Consider the following 17,163-nt stretch of genomic DNA (forward strand, 5'->3'; position numbering starts at 1 on the left):
CCACCCTAATTATCACTAATTCACTATCAATAGGGGTAGTAATATTTTATAGTAATCAAAAAGACTAAGATTTAATAAAGCTTTACTTAGAGATTTTTGCTGGCTATTAAGTTGATCTGTAGTATCCTTGTCTTATCTGAAGAGAGTCTAATCTGTTTTTCCAAGAAACTGTTAAAGTTTTCAGTCAGCTTGTATCTTTTCTGTGACACTGAACTTCTCCAGGGCAAAAAGCTGCATCAGTCATTTTAAAAATCCCTAGATCTAGTATATTGCCTTGACTATAGGCACTCAGTAAATATCTAATAAATAATTGAATGGTATTTGTTGGCTTCCTGTTAAATGGGTGATCACTAAACCTCATGCTGGCTGTGTGATTAGTTAGTGAGAAGCTCATGAAGTATCAATGACTAGATAACTAATAAGACATCCTCTAACAATTGTCTTCAAAGAAACTAAGAAGGCTCTGTAAACATTATCTTTGAATCCTGCCAAGACATTTGAGATAAATAAGGGATGGAGAGATTGCATCTAAGGTCATAGTGAGAGTGAGTCCTAAACTTCTACTGAAACCTCAGGCCGTGCTCTCACTTTAAAGAATGCATCATAACTGAGACAACCTGAGGAATCTTTTTGAAAGAAACTTCTTTTCAAAGAGAACATTGTATTGGCAAATATGCTGATTAAATTCCAACTGTGCATTTCCCTTTTAAATGTTGAAATCTTTTTGCTCCTTTGATTTACATTTGTCCTCCACCCTGCCAGCTCTGTGGGATTCAGCAAGTCTGAGATGAAATCATCTAAGCTTCCATGATTAAGGAATAAACCACAGCTCTTTATGTCATGACTGTTATAAGTCTGCAGAGGATATAAATATCCCCTCAATCCATATTTTAGTACTTCAGTCTCTTGTTAAGCCAGCAGTAATAATCATAATGATAACCAATCATTCTTGCAGATATGATATAATGTGACTTTTAGAAAAGGTTACAAAGAGATGATGAAGATGAGCTCAGGAGGGTAGATATACCCAGTATAAGGGTATATCGAACTCAGTAACTCTGGAGCTGCAGAATGTTCCCTTCAAGAGCTGCGTTAAACCCTGGAAACAATTTGACAGACTAAATTAGTTTAATCTAAGTCACTGGAAAACAAAAGCCATGTTCTGTATGTGGAATTTTATAAAATCTAATTCAGTTAATGACCTTCACGGGAAAGGTTAATTATTGGGATTTTCAGTTATCATAAAAATAGTGACTGTGCTTCCCTGATCCCATGCTGAGACTGTGTTAAATGTGTCCATGGACCAGATCCCTTGCATTCTGGAATTTTACATTCCAGGATCATGACTACACTGAAGTAGAAAGGCATCTGGTGCAAACTGTGTATCTGACATTTCTGTAGGACAAGAGGTAACTAAGTAAGCACAGAGGCTGTCTGTTGAGGGTCCGTGTGCATGATGTGATGATGAAAAAGTAATAGAATGTGTGTTTTTAGATGGAATGCAGTTTGTAGAGGACAAATGATATTCTTCCCAGTTTATGTCCTGGGGCGTGAGCCTTCAGTCATCAGGGAAATTCTGCAGGGTTATTCTGGGAGCTTCTCAATTCCCTCTAATGTTCTGTGTTCATTCCAAACTATCGTCCTGATTTCCCACAGTATAAATTTCAGTTCAGTCTAACAAACATGTGAATCTGTTTTAAGTGCTGGGTCCTACAGGGATAGAAAACTGTATTGGACATGTTTCTTACCATGAAATACAACTTCAATAAAAATGTAAAATAGCAACATGGAGGGAAAATGATTTGATACTGACTAAATGGACCTGGAAAAACCTCTTAGGTTATTTTTGAGCTGGATAATTAAAGCCAACAAACAGCAGACATGTGTTTCACCAAGACCCTGGGACCTGTGAGCACACGTTGGCAGCACCCCCTTTGTCAGGGTGGAAGAGATGTTGAGGGATGGTTGTTCCCAAACTTGATGGATAAAGAGAAACCCATGACTTTTCTCTTTAAAATCAGGAATAGAAAGTGAGAAACATATCAAACAGTTCAATACTAATGATAAAGGCATACAATTAGAATCTAGAGGCTTGTTTCTTTAAATTTTTCTCTATAAATATATCTTTTCTGTACTCTCTTCTTTACTGTTTGTAATATTTTACATGTAAATGAAAATCAAAATGGGCTTCCCAGGTGGCACTAGTAGTGAAGAACCCACCCGCCAATGCAGGAAACATAAGAGATGTGGGTTCAATCCCTGGGTCAGGAAGATCCCCTGGAGGAGGGCATGGCAACCCACTCCAGTATTCTTGCCTGGAGAATCCCTTGGACAGAGGAGCCTGGCAGGCTACAGTCCATGAGGTCACAAGAGTTGGACATGACTGAAGCGACAGTACACACACACTGTAAACATTATTGGTTTTCCATGCCTATGGGAAGCCTGCTGCAGCCGCTGCTGCTAAGTCGCTTCAGTCATGTCTGACTCAGTGCGACCCCATAGATGGCAGCCCACCAGGCTTCCCCATCCCTGGGATTCTCAAGGCGAGAACACTGGAGTGGGTTGCCATTTCCTTCTCCAATGCATGAGAGTGAAAAGTGAAAGTGAAGTCGCTCAGTTGTGTCCAACTCTTAGCAACCCCATGGACTGTAGCCCACCAGGCTCCTCCAAGCCTAGCTATTCAGAAAAGAAAGCTGTCACCTTCTATCTGATGGCAGCTGACCCTAGCTACCTTCACCATAATCAAAAATGAAGTGTTAGCCAACTTACAAAATGTTGACAACCAATTGTGTTGATTGGAAAAAAATATTGTTGTGGATTTCTATAAAATGGACATGGGGAGCTTTGCAAGCAGCCTGCTTTGATAGCACTGAGTGGATGGGGAATAAATAGAGCAAAGTGAAGATAAGAAGCAGTTAGGAGATAAAGAAGTATCAATTGATGCAGTTCACAGAATTTATTGAATGGGCTCTATACACTTAGCACCTGCCTTGTGCTATGGCCACTACTGCCTGCTCTGACATGGAGCTCAGGGCAGCCCAGAGGTGAGGTAGCCTCATTAAATCAAATAGTACCATGGTCTCTTTTCTGCACTGAAAATTCTGAGTCCAGTACTAAAATAGGAACCCTTCTGCAAATTATCCTAGGGTTTATCAGGTCATTAAGAGACATTCAGGAGAAGTTTTCCATGATTCAATATGGCCCCTCCCAGCCCTCATCATGCTAATTATTTTATCCAACTCCTGTTTATCATTTCCTTATGCATTTATTTTCCTTCTATGGGTACTGATTTTCTGGGTTTTTTTCTTGTGAATTTGTTCTTCTCCTCAAACAGACTCTCAGCAGAAATGTCAAAGACTGTCGGTTCTACTGCCTTTTTGAGGCTCTATGAAGCGAAGTCATTAACAGTATGGCTTTTAGAGGGAGACTGTCGCATTCAAATCCTGTTTCCAAATCTGCATTTGCTAGCAGTGTGACCTAAGAGCTAGGATTAGGGTGAAGTGAGTAGGGCCTTCACCTTGGCTGCAAAATTTAAGGAAGTTCCCCCAAGAAACCAGTAATCACAATACTTTCAAGTATCAAAATTTACGGAAAATCCATGATAAACAAAATGCCAAATTTTTAAATAAAGGCAAGGTGTCTTCTGTTTGTTATGAGATCCTGCTATGCTCTTCAAGGAACAAGATTTTCACAATCAGCCTGTGGTTCCTGGGTCTTTGTGGCATGGCGCCCCCTTAGGGCCACAGGCATGAAGGTTGACAAGGACAGGAGAAAAAATTGAACAGTGCATGACTTTATGAAATCAGTTTTCAAATGTTAAACTGTAGAGTTTTTATTAACTGTTTCCACTGTTAAATATGTCAAAATATGGGAGGATATTTTGCTAAGTGCCCATAAGGACACACATTTTTCCTTTTGTATCAGAATTCTATACAGCCTTGGATATGTTGCCCAGCCTGATTTTAGTTCTGTCATCCACAAAAAGGGATAATTATATAACACAATTATAATTTTATCATAATTATATAATTATAGTACCAGCCCCATGGTGGTATTGTGAGGTGGTGATTAACTTAACACAGTACCTATGTTCAATACATATTAAAAAGTAATTTTTAATGAGTTCATTTTAGTACTCTCCATAATTCTTTAATTTAACCATGGAGAGAGTAAATACTCATGAATTCACAGCAAGCTGATCCAGTTCAGGTTGTAAGACAGTGATTTAGTATTAATTGAACATTTGTGGAGTGTTAGGACTCATGTAGGTGTATCCTATACACTAGCCAATTCCATCTACATTCCTCATTCTGTTCTAAGGGTGCAGCAAGTCGTAAATTTCATGAAGTTTTAGAAATATTTATTAATATTTTAGGGATTCCCAGGTGGCTAAGTGGTAAAGAATCCACCTGCCAATGAAGGAGACAGGAGTTCGAATCCTGGGTCAGGAAGGTCCCCTAGAGGAGAAAATGGCAACCCATTCCAGTATTCTTGCCTGGAAAATCCCGTGGACAGGGGAGCCTGGAGGGTTATAGACTGTAAAGAGTCGACCGTAGGTCACAAAGAGTCAGACATGACTGAGCGCTCACGCACATGAGTCAGACATGACTGAGCGCTCACGCACATGAGTCAGACATCACTGAGCGCTCACGCACATGAGTCAGACATCACTGAGCGCTCACGCACATGAGTCAGACATCACTGAGCGCTCACGCACATGAGTCAGACATGACTGAGTGCTCACACACATCAGTGTTTTTAAAATTATCAAAAGAAGAAAGGAAAAACAGCCAAGAACAAAGATTCTGTGCAAGATCCCCTACCAGTGTTTCTTGCAGAACAAATGCCCTAGAATCATTCTTATCAGGTGAGAGTTGATGTGTATTCTGTGACACCTGTCACCAAAGGTAGGTCAGTTCAGTTCAGTTTTGTGTCCGACTCTTTGTGACCCCATGAACTACAGCACATCAGGCTTCCCTGTCCATCACCAGCTCCCGGAGCTTACTCAAACTCATGTCCATCGAGTTGATGATGCCATCCAACCATCTCATCCTCTGTCGTCCTCTTCTCCTACCGCTTTCAATCTTTCCCAGCATCAGGGTCTTTTCAAATCAGTCAGTTCTTCACATCAGGGGGCCAAAGTATTGGAGTTTCAGCCTCAGCATCAGTCCTTCCAATGAATATTCAGGACTGATTTCCTTCAGGATGGACTGGTTGCATGTCCTTGCAGTCCAAGGGGACTCTAAAGAGTCTTCTCCAACACCATAGTTCAAAAGCATCAATTCTTCAGTGCTCAGCTTTCTTTATAGTCCAACTCTCATATCCATACATGACTACTGGAAAACCACAGCTTTGACTAGATGGACCTTTGTTGCAAAGTAATGTATGCTGTCTAGGTTGGTCATAGCTTTTCTTCCAAGGAGCAAGGCTCTTTTAATTTCATGGCTACAGTCAGCATCTGTAGTGATTTTGGAGCCTCCCAAAATAAAGTCTGCCACTGTTTCCATTGTTTCCCCATCTATTTGCCATGAAGTGATGGGACCAGATGCCATGATCTTAGGTTTCTGAATGTTGAGTTTTTCACTGTCCTCTTTCCCTTTCATCAAGAGGCTCTTTATTTCTTCACTTTCTGCCATAAGGGTGGTGTCATCTGCATATCTGAGGTTATTGATATTTCTTCCGGTAATCTTGATTCCAGCTTGTGTGTGCTTCATCCAGTCCTGCATTTCTCATGATGTACTCTGCATATAAGTTAAATAAGCAAGATGACAATATACAGCCTTGACTGGCTCCTTTTCCGATTTGGAACCAGTCTGTTGTTCCATGTCCAGTTCTAACTGTTGCTTCTTGACCTGCATACAGATTTCTCAGGAGGCAGGTCAGGTGGTCTGGTATTCCCACCTCTTTCAGAATTTTCCAGTTTGTTGTGATCCACACAATCAAAGGCTTTGGCATAGTCAATAAAGGAGAAGTAGATGTTTTTATCGGAGAAGGCAATGGCACCCCACTCCAGTACCCTTGCCTGGAAAATCCCATGGACAGAGGAGCTTGGTAGGCTGCGGTCCATGAGGTCGCTAAGAGTCGGACACGACTGAGCAACTTCACTTTCACTTTTCACTTTCATTGGAGAAGGAAATGGCAACCCACTCCAGTGTTCTTGCCTAGAGAATCCCAGGGATGGGGGAGCCTGGTGGGCTGCCGTCTATGGGGTCGCACAGAGTCGGACACGACAGAAGCGACTTAGCAGCAGCAGCAGCAGATGTTTTTATGGAATTCTCTTTCTTTTCGATGATCCAGCAGATGTTGGCAATTTGATTTCTGATTCATCTGCCTTTTCTAAATCCAGCTTGAACATCTGGAAGTTCATGGTTCACATGCTGTTGAAGCCTGGCTTGGAGAATTTTGAGCATTACTTTGCTAGTGTGTGAGATAAGTGCAATTGTGTGGTAGTTTGAACATTCTTTGGCATTGCCTTTCTTTGGGATTGGAATGAAAACTGACCTTTACCAGTCCTGTGGCCACTACTGAGTTTTCCAAATTTGCTGGCATATTGAGTACAGCACTTTCACAGCATCATCTTTTAGGATTTGAAATAGCTAATGGTAGCTCAACATATCATAAAAGGCTCCTTTCAATCAACAAACTGTCCACACCTCTAAGATCTCCCATTTATATAAAAACCTCTGGCTTCCTGGAGTTTCTTCTAAATTTTTCACTCTAGATAATCCACAAAATTGTTTTATTTGTTTTGTGATGGTTTGGTTTTATTAAGATGTAATGTCTCAGAGATATTTTTGTCCCTTTCTTGGTGCTGTGACTTAAGTACCTTCTCTCTATGACCTTTGAGCAAGTTACCTAACCTTGGTTTATTTCAGATTGTTTTAAGGACTAAATAAGACTTGAAAGAACTTGGCACAGCACCTAAAAGTAGGTGCTAAATAAACTTAAGCTATGACTAATAATGTAAAGATTTAGTTGTGGTCATAGAAGTAGTAACAATATTTAGTAGTAATACTAAATAGTAATAGTATTAGTAATAATAATTTAATAGTAATTAGTTGTAGTCGCAATAATAGTATTGCTTCTCCCTCTCCCAGCACTAGACATTTCATTGTTTGCCTGCCTTTTGTCACCTCTCTTCCCATTTGCTCCATGAGAGCAGGTGCTCACATGCAGGTTCTTGCCCCATCCCCTTTATATCTGGGGCCTCTACAATCTCTCAGGATCTCCTGATGTTATAGGTTACAGGGACGTTTTGCAACCGAATCCATCCTTCCCAACGAAGGGACAAATCCCTCCTCTATAACAGTCAAACTCCCCCCAAACAAGCAGAAAACCTAAGCCTGATTTCTTTAAAAAATATCTTTTCTCCATCAGTTAAACTACTTTGGCCAGTCACTCCCAGATACAGAATAAAGAAAAAGCCATATTCTCACCAGTCTCCAACCTCAGCCTCTGACTGCCTATCTTCCCACAACAAAGTGACAGATGGAAACATTCCAAATGGCAAGGCATTTACTAAAAGATCAAGCATTCTGAACTTCTGGATTCTCACAAAAACAGTCCCTTGCATAAAACAAGAGCAGTGAAACAGCTTGTACTGAAGGACCAGCAGGGTGAGCCTGCTTCCTTAATTATAGTAAGTTCCCTACATATGAACGAGTTCCATTCTGAGAGTGTGTTCATAAGTCCAATTTGTGAGTCCGACAAAGTTAACCTAGGTAGCCAACTAACACAATCAGCTATACAGTACCGTACTATAACTTTTCACACACATTTTTAAAAAAAACCATTTTCAATCTTACAGGACAGTACCTTGAAAAGTACAGTAGTACAGTACAACAGCTGGCACACAGGGGCTGGCATCAAGTGAACAGGCAAGAAGAGTTACTGACTGGAGAAGGGAGTAGAGGGGGGAGATGATAGACCTGAAGGATTGTCAGCAATAGGAGATGGAGAGAAAGCTGCAGTTTCACTCACGCCTGACGATGGCACAGTTTCTCGTTCTTGGCTGGATTCAATTATCTACCCTCTTGAAAAAGTGATCCAGGGATGTCTGGGTAGCAGCTCTTTTTTCCGGTCATAGATGACACGGCAGGCCTGGAATGCATTCTAAATGACTGCTGCAGCCTTTGCGTGCTGTTCTACACTTGGGTCCCGTGCCTCAAGAGCTAACAGTGCCACCTCAAATAAAGAACGTCCCCTTGCCGTGTCCCACGTCATGAACCTCTTTGGTTCTTTGGTTTCTTCTTCTTCCTCTGGTCTCTTTGTTCTCTCTCGGGGCCTCCAGTTCCATCAGGTCTTCATTAGTAAGTTACACAAAGTTAAGTGCAAAAAGCACAACCCCTTGTAGAGAATGCATGCACATGACAATGTACACCAGACACGTGAACTAATTTACATGATTAAACATGCAAACACATGTTCCCATCTTTGAACGTTCACAGCACAAATGTTTGTATATCGAGGATTTATGCACTGGCCTCCAGATCACAAGGCTGAATGAAATGCCTTCCTGTTTCTTCTGCTGTCACCACCCAATACTTAGGGCCCCTTTTGGGGCCCCTTCTCCAGAACATAATCTGAGGCCCCTGTCTCCCTTTAATTTTCTGTACTCTTTCTTGTTAGGAATACAGCAACCCAGAGCATTAGGTCCCTCTTTATGTGGGTATGTACCTCGCTTCAGGAGTAAGTCTGTGATTCTTTGCAGGCAGTACTATCTATTTGCAGGTAAAGCTGTTACCAATAAAAATGGTGTCTTATGTAAGAGTTTCTACTAAGTGTATTCCGGAAATACCTATATAAACCATAAAAGAAGTCTGTCTTCCTGTTTACACTTCCTGTTCTGCTCCCAGCTCATACTTGAATTCTCTCCCTCACCTAGCTTATTTTCTTCTATGCAGAATCTAATTTTTTGAACTAGAGATTCCAAGTCACAGACCTTCGTTTTCATTGTTTCGTGACTTCTTTCCCTGTTCAGCCTTCTCCTTTTCAGTTTCTTGCATTTTCCCCCAGCCCCTACAAATAATGATTCATCTATTGTTTGGCATTAGACCAGTGGTTCTCAGCCCTGGCTTCTCCGAGGACCTTTTTAAAAACGTGGCCTGGGATGAGGCTTATCCCAAAACAACTGCACAAGAATCTCCAGAGAAGAAGCTATGCATCAGATTGTGTTCAAAGCACTCAGGTGAAAATGCTGAGTTATAAAGGAGTATAAATATAAGGTCATAACCTTCCTCTACATTTATGCCCCTCAAGAGTCCCCTCCTCACTAGACCCTTGGTCAGAGCATGTACTGACACTGACCAACACTGTGACTCCTTGTCCATGAAATTCAGGATAAGGCAAGAATGGTGGGAGCATTTTTCATAGACCTAAAAAAGAGTATGGACTAGAGGAACCAAGTACTCCAGTTAAACTCTGATCTCCAAATTCAGATTAGCATTTACAGCCTAATCTTTACATGTCCTCTTTGAAGGTCACAGACACAGAAATAAGAGCAGAGGCTAGAAGATGCCAAAGGGCACAATATTTAAGGAGGAACCCCTTTCAGTGCCTTTCCTGCACTTACAAGACCCTGAGAGTGAGTGCCTCCTTAACCTTTGCATTTTAGGAGTCTTTCTTTACCTCATCCTAGTCCTCATTCCAAGTGGAGCTAAAATGAGAGCTTTTCTAAAGGAATGTTGGGAAGAAAGGATGATTGTAATCATTCAGTTCAGTGAAAATTTAATGAGTAAAACAGATACAGCCCCCTGAACATATCCTAGCATTACGATTTCAGAAGTTGAAATGAGAATTATGACCTGACATTAATTCCCAGGGCTGTACCCTCCCCCAAATCCCACTGTCAATATGCAGCTCATAGAAGGTGATGAAGGAGAAGTTTTAATCAGAAGAGCAGCAATTTCTATTCGTGTTAGCAGAGAATGACAGTATATTTTAAATTGAAAAGTTGAGTGTAATGATACTTTCTCTAGTAACATACTCAATATCTCTTAATTTCAATTCTTCATTCATCATCTCCATTGTCACAAAGAACAACTGGATTACTCCGTGTGGAATGCCTAGTCCAGAGCTGGCATGATTGAGGCTCAAAGCTGGTAACCATTTTGTCTCATCAGGAGGATAACGGAACTCAGGAAACACTTACCACTCGAGGTCACCCCATCAGCAATTCCGCGTTATTTAAAGACAGAGTCCGGATAGGTACAGACTACGGGCTCTACCTCTCTCCAGTCCAAATCCACGATGATGGCCGGAAGTTCACTTGCCACCTTGTAGTCAGGCCTGGCATTGTCTTGAGGAGCTCCACCACGGTCAAGGTTTTTGGTAAGAGTTTCTGTTCTCTGGAGTCCCTGCCATGCTCCTGTTACTGTCCCCAGATTCTTCCCCCGCCAAAGATGAAACACTCTGTTAGCTAGAGAGCAGCCACTCAAGGGTCGCTATTCTGGAGTTCTGTTTGTCTTGACACTTGTGATTCATGTTGGGGGTGGGGACGAGGGAAGAAAGCTAAAGAATGATGATTCAGCTGCCATAGATCATCAGTTTCCTGGTGACCACTAACCGCTACCTTACGTGAGCTACCATATGGTTTTCCATATGACCACTACTTTATGGTTTTAATGTCTCCTGAGAATATGGGAAGTCTCTTTCATTATAACTGCCAAAATCTAATTGCTTAGTTGTCTAGTTGTATAAAAGTTGCTTGCTGGAGCAAGGTGGAGTAAGGCCAGTGTGAGAAAAGGTAGATGACAAACACAGCTCCTAAGAAACTCTGCAGGAGTCCCCTCGGCCCCACCAAGGCCAGCTGGGGTGAGAGACTGTCCAGCTCCTCCAGCAAAGGGACCTGTAAGGCTGGCCCTCTGACCTTGCATCTGCAGGAGAGAGGGGCTTAGCTGAAATATCCACTGTGGCCTCAGTCAGACTGCAGAGACTCTGCAGGTTGCAAATTTAAGGGAAATGGGAAAATTCTGTTTTGTTCAGTGATGCAAGGAAATATTAATGAATAGAAACTTGTTGGCTTTAGATATTTTTCATTTTTGTGACCAAGAACTGTGTTTTTCAAAACATCATTTTTCTGTTATTTTTATTTTTTGAATTTATTTTTTATTAAAACATCATTTTTAAATGAAGGCCAAGAGGAAAGCAGTGATGTGGATGAGCAATTCATTGTTTTTGAAAATGAGGTAAAAGAGAAAATAATTCACAAAACCTAAAAGCATGGACTGGTAGATTTTTTTTCTCGGTTAACTAAATGATAGGATAAGTGAAAAATCTTTGTTTTTATCTAGAATCTTACTGAATTATTACTAGAGATCACACAGTCCAGTATTTTAAAGGAAATGCAAACCCTTTAGTTCATAAATAAGGAAATAGCTGCAGCCAAAATGTATTTAGTTTGAAGTCTCTTGCCGATAGCTTTTCCTATATGTCTTTCTTTGACTCTGTCTTTCTCTTGCCTTCCTTCCCTTGCTCCTTCCTTACCTCTCTCTGTCTCTCCTCTGGGATGGGTTAGGGAAGAATCAATTGCCCCCCGTGATCAGGTTCCTTATGGGGCCTAGACAGTGTCCTGTGATGAGTTGGAAAGAATGTTCATCTCTTTGATTGATAACACCATTCTCTCATTTATGGGGTGTGACTGTCTTAGCCCAAACACGAGACTGATTCATCTGGCCTCACTATTGGCAAATCAATGGAGGCAGTCATCCAGGATGTGAAAAGAAATAATTCTGTGTTAGGCAAACTGTGTCCCATTTGACCAAGGATTTTTGTACCATAACTCGATCTAATTGCCTTGTCAACATTTAAACCATGTCCCGTATCTCTTTGCTGCATTAAAGTATCTTCATCTTGGTCGAGAATGCTTTTCCCTCTTTTCCATCTCGTCCTTATGCCCCTCCACATCTCTCTGCCTCTATATTTTTGTTTGCTTCTTCTTTGAACTCTTCAGTGGATGCTTAAAAATACAAGACACTGCCTACTTGTTAAAATAACTAGACTTTTCTGCTTTCTGATTTTCTCCTTTAGCAAATGAGCCAGATAGGTTGTGTTTGGACAGTCTTATCCAGTCTTTAATCTATTTGGGGTGTCACCCGAGTGTATATCGTAGTGATCCTGGCACAGAATTATACTGCATATCTTATTCAGGACCCACTCCGTGTCCCCAGGTGATTCCTCAAATAGAATAAGCCAAAAATAAAAACACGAAAACCTTGAAATAAACACTGATATGTGTCACTGAGCCATTCTATATGCCCTTCATCCGGTTTATTTCTTCTTCCTGAACACCTTTGTTCTCTACCAGACCAAAAACTGGAAGCTTCCCCTCTGCCACTTCCTGGATCCCCCTTGATCGTCTCCTATGACCTGACTTTCCTTATGGGGAGTCCCCTGCCATCACAAGCTTGTTCTCCCACGATCTTGATTCACCCCAAATAATCTGTCTCTATCTATCACCCCTGCAACTTTTAGTACACTTGTTCCAGCTTTCAGGCCCTTCGTTCTACCAGCATTTGTTGCTAATAAGAGGTGAGAAATAGGCCTCCTCCCCTTACTATTGTATCTTGGTTTGTGTTGCCCTGAAAGAAAACTTTGAGAAAAGGATTTGAATTAATGGATTTGAATTAATTTATTAGAGAGATAATCCTAGGAAATATCGGAGCGAGAAAAATATGTCAGGAAAGGGAAGGAAGATAATAAAATGTACATGATCAAGCCAGTTAGCGATGTGGGCTTAGAGCTCACTCCCACTGTGAAATCGTGGAAGAACACGCATCAGAGTTATCCGCGGAAAAGGCGAGGAAGCTGTGGCATTATCCACAACTCCCCACCTGTTAGCACCATTAACCCTCTGGGACTTCCAGTCTGCCATGTTTGTGGACTGGGTGTGTGTCCATAACCCCAGTAAGTCTTCAGGAGAGTCACTGGTGTGCCCAGCAAGAGACTGTATGGATGCAGCAGAGGCTAAGTGGACATAGCAGACACTGATGGTACCTGTGACAAGGGTCTTAATATTTTATCCACTGGTTCATAGAGGACTATGTCTGTTATAGTCACCTTATCTTGAGGCCACTTCAGTTCAGCATGATGTTCTCAATGTCTGTTTTATGCTGTGCACTATCAATGCTAGAGAGATGAATGAAGCATTCTGGCTTTAAGAACTTACAGTTTAGCAGAACAAAATCAGTGAAATAGTCCCTGATCTTTTCTGATGCCAAGCAACTAAATAAGAACCAGGTGTTTTTCCAGTTCCCTTCAGGGCCCTTAACTTATGCTTTATTTCTAGACCTGTGGGTACATAGACTGTTCCTCTCTTTTCTTTGCCCACTGCCTGTTCCCTCCCCTCCCTTACATTCCTACTTTAACCTGCTCTTCCTGTTGCAGTTTAGTTGCTGAGTCATGCCCAACCGTTTTGCAGCCCCATGGACTGTAGCCTACCAGGTTCCTGTCTGTGGGATTTCTCAGGCAAGGATACTGGCGTGGATTGCTGTTTCCTTCTCCAGGAAATCTTCCTGACTCAGGGATCAAATCCTCATCTCTTGCATTGACAGGTGGATTCTTTACCACTAAGGCACCTGGGAAGGCCCTTTTCACCTGACTCACCCATAATCATCTTTAAAGCATCAATGTTCCCTCTTCCAAAAGCCTCCTTATTCCCCAAGATTGGGTTAGAAGCTTCTCTTAAAAGCTTTCTTCAAATCCTACATGTCCCTAATAATAGTTCTTATATCAATTCTAATTTCTAGTTTTTGTATATGCATTTTCCATGTAAATATAAATTTCTCAATGAATATGATGTGTCCACCTTTGTTTCCTTGGCATCTAATATACTGCTGGAACACAGTGGGAGTTTAATAAATATCTGATGAGTTATTAATTTTTCACACATGCACGCACACGTGCGTGGACACACACACACACACACACACACACACACACACACACACTAGTGACCAGGCAGGGTATCATTCAGGACCACTAACTGTTTTATTTGCCTTTAAGCTAAGCTGGAAATCCCCAGGATTGTGGAAAATAACTCCATGGATGTCACTGGAGAGGTGAGTCACATTAAAGCCTTTGAAAATTGACAGTGTAATATGTCAAGGTGTGTTCATTTGCCTCATTGCTCAGAATGTTTTCTCAAAGGACCTGCTCTTAATCCAATTAATTTCTGATAGGAATAAAGGTAAGCTAATTTGACTCGTCAAGGCTGTATATTGTCACCCTGCTTATTTAACTTATATGCAGAGTATCGTGAGAACTGCTGGGCTAGAAGAAGCACAAGCTGGAATCAAGATTGCCAGGAGAAATATCAATAACCTCAGATATGCAGATGACACCACCCATATTGCAGAAAGTGAAGAAGAACTAAAGATCCTCTTGATGAAAGTGAAAGCGGATAGTGAAAAAGTTGGCTTAAAGCTCAACATTCAGAAAACTGAGATCATGGCATCTGGTCCCATCACTTCATGGGAAATAGATGGGGAAACAGTGGAAACAGTGTCAGACTTTATTTTGGGGGGCTCCAAAATCACTGCAGATGGTGACTGCAGCCATGAAATTAAAAGACACTTACTCCTTGGAAGGAAAGTTATGACCAACCTAGACAGCATATTCTAAAGCAGAGACATTACTTGGGGAACAAAGGGACGTCCGTCTAGTCAAGGCTATGGCTTTTCCAGTAGTCACGTATGGATGTGAGAGTTGGACAATAAAGAAAGCAAGTGCTGAAGAATTGATGCTTTTGAACTGTGGTGTTGGAGAAGACTCCTGAGAGTCCCTTGGACTGCAAGGACATCCAACCAGTCAATCCTAAAGGAAATCAGTCCTGAATATTCTTTGGAAGGACTGATGCTGAAGCTGAAACTCCAGTACTCTGGCCACCTCATGCGAAGAACTGACTCACTGGAAAAGACCTTGATGCTGGGAAAGATTGAGGTTAGGAGGAGAAGGGGATGACAGAGGATGAGATGGTTGGATGGCATCACTGACTCAATGGACATGAGTTTGGGTAAACTCCAGGAGTTGGTAATGGACAGGGAGGCCTGGCATGCTGTGGTTCATGGGGTCGCAAAGAGTCAGACATGACTGAGCGACTGAACTGAACTGAGCTGAACTGAAGTTGATTCTAGAAACCAAAAGGGAACCCTTATTTTCTGCCGTAGGGCTGTCAGAACATATGATCTTGTGATCCTTAGTCCTTAAATTTCCCAGAAAAATTGTCTCAGTTGTTTAAATTTCTGTTGACTAAAAATTAAAGTAGATCGTGAAGTAGGGTGGAAAGCAGTGTGAATACTGGTGTAAGAATGAGGTTTTGCTCAGCTGACATTAATTTGTTCTAATTCATTTCCTATATCAGCTTTCCCAGTGTTTTTAAAATAAGAGGAAATGTGCCCATCTGAACTTTTTCATAATTCTGGTTATTTTTAGGCAATGTAGGAAGGGCAGGAGGAAAAGGAAACTGGAATCTGACTTTAATTTCTTGTAGGTATTTCCCAGCCTCTAGTCTTTGGGATCTGGTCTCACTTCTCAGCTCTTCCTCCTATTGGCTGTGACCTTGTGCTAATTCATTATTATATCTTTGTAGTCAGGTTTCCCATCTAGATGAAGGAGATGAGGAGAGTTCTTGCATATTGCTGTTGTTTTTAAGATGGCTTCCCAGGTGGCATTAGTGGTAAAGAACCTGACTGGTAATGCAGGTGATGCAAGAGACACGGGTTCGATCTCTGGGTCAGGAAGGTCCTCTGGAGAAGGGAATGGCAACCCACTCCAGTATTCTTGCCTGGAGAATCCCATGGACAGAGGAACCTCGCAGGCTACGGTCCATAGGGTCACAGAGTCGGACATGCCTCAAGTGTCTTAACAGCATGTTGTTTTAAGAATGGAACAAAATAATGTGTGAAAAGTTCTTAGTTCATTGTTTGATATAGAGTGCTTAATAAGCATTTTCACTGACTGTTATGTTTTGTTACTCAGCTGTCTTGTGACATTATGACTTCATTCAAACTTTTCAAAACCCCAAGTAAAATGAATATTCTCCATTAATTTTCAAACATGTCCTATTAAATGGGATTAGAGAAAATTATACTCCTAGTTTCTTCTAGCCCCAAGAATATTAAATAACTTATGATATCTTGTCATATTTTCACTGAATATCAGTCGTGTAATTTGACAGCTGCATATAAATCATAACTCAGGCTCTGTGGTATTTTAGATGAGTGTATTATCCAAGACTTTGTATCTTTTGTTGGTTTTATGGATGGGTCTCTTAGTTTGTTATTGTAATCCTGAGTACATAGAAAAGGTTTCCATTTTCTGGTTCTGCCACAATTAATTTTCAAGTTTATTAGCGTACTTCATTTCAGTAGTTTAAATGAAAGACATAATCGCATGATGTAATTTTTGGTAGGTGTTTTTGTTTCTTATGAGGAATTTTCTGTAGTTTCTTGGGCCCATGTTTACAGGTAATGTGGACTCAGTCCATTTATTGTCCCAATTCATTTCCTACACCAGCTTTCCCAACTTTCCAATCACAAGATTGGATCCAAGAATTTCCGTTTTTAAGAAAAGGACTTTGTCTTATGTGTCATCAGATTTTCTCTTCTGTACCCATACTTCTCTAGGCACTAACAAGAAAAACCAGAGAATGTTCCTTCCTGGGGAATTAGTGAATAATCTCTCACAACTCCACATAATCAGCTGCAGGACACAGCTTGTTTATGGATCTTTTAAGACCTTGCCAAACATTAGTAATTTCTCACTCTGATATTCTTATAATCCCCATTGTATTTTCAATAGCATATTAACTCTTCAAAGCCCTTTGACATACTTTTACCATGTGATACTCCCAATAAGCCTCTGAAATAGGTAGAGATCTGTCAAATCACAGATGAGAAACTGGGCCTGGAGAGTCTAAACCACTGGCTAAGCCACTAACAAAAGGCAGAACTAGGATGAGAATTTAGCATGCCCATGCCCAGGCAGGACTGCATAGCAAGGAGATCATGCTTCAGGGGCCACAGAAATCAAGTCAAATCCTGATTCAACCACTTACCAGCAAGATAGTCTCATCAAGTAGTTAAGCTCTATGTGTCTCAACTAACTCATTTCTAAAGCCAGGATCATAATAAATATTATATTGGCTTCTTAGGTACATTAGATTTA

The 17,163-nt window shown here is 41.1% G+C and overlaps 1 protein-coding gene across 1 annotated transcript in view; it reads left to right on the top strand.

Annotated features, from left to right (window-relative positions):
- Positions 1–17,163, top strand: part of CD96 (CD96 molecule) — a 98,829-nt gene that overhangs the window by 17,573 nt on the left and 64,093 nt on the right. Inside the window, exons 4-5 of the mRNA XM_052642309.1 lie at positions 10,122–10,329; positions 14,002–14,057. Coding sequence (XP_052498269.1) covers positions 10,122–10,329; positions 14,002–14,057 — 264 coding nt within the window. The remainder of the gene's footprint in view (positions 1–10,121; positions 10,330–14,001; positions 14,058–17,163) is intronic.

Source organism: Budorcas taxicolor, chromosome 1 (assembly GCF_023091745.1).
Source record: "Budorcas taxicolor isolate Tak-1 chromosome 1, Takin1.1, whole genome shotgun sequence".
NCBI classification, from domain to species: domain Eukaryota; kingdom Metazoa; phylum Chordata; class Mammalia; order Artiodactyla; family Bovidae; genus Budorcas; species Budorcas taxicolor.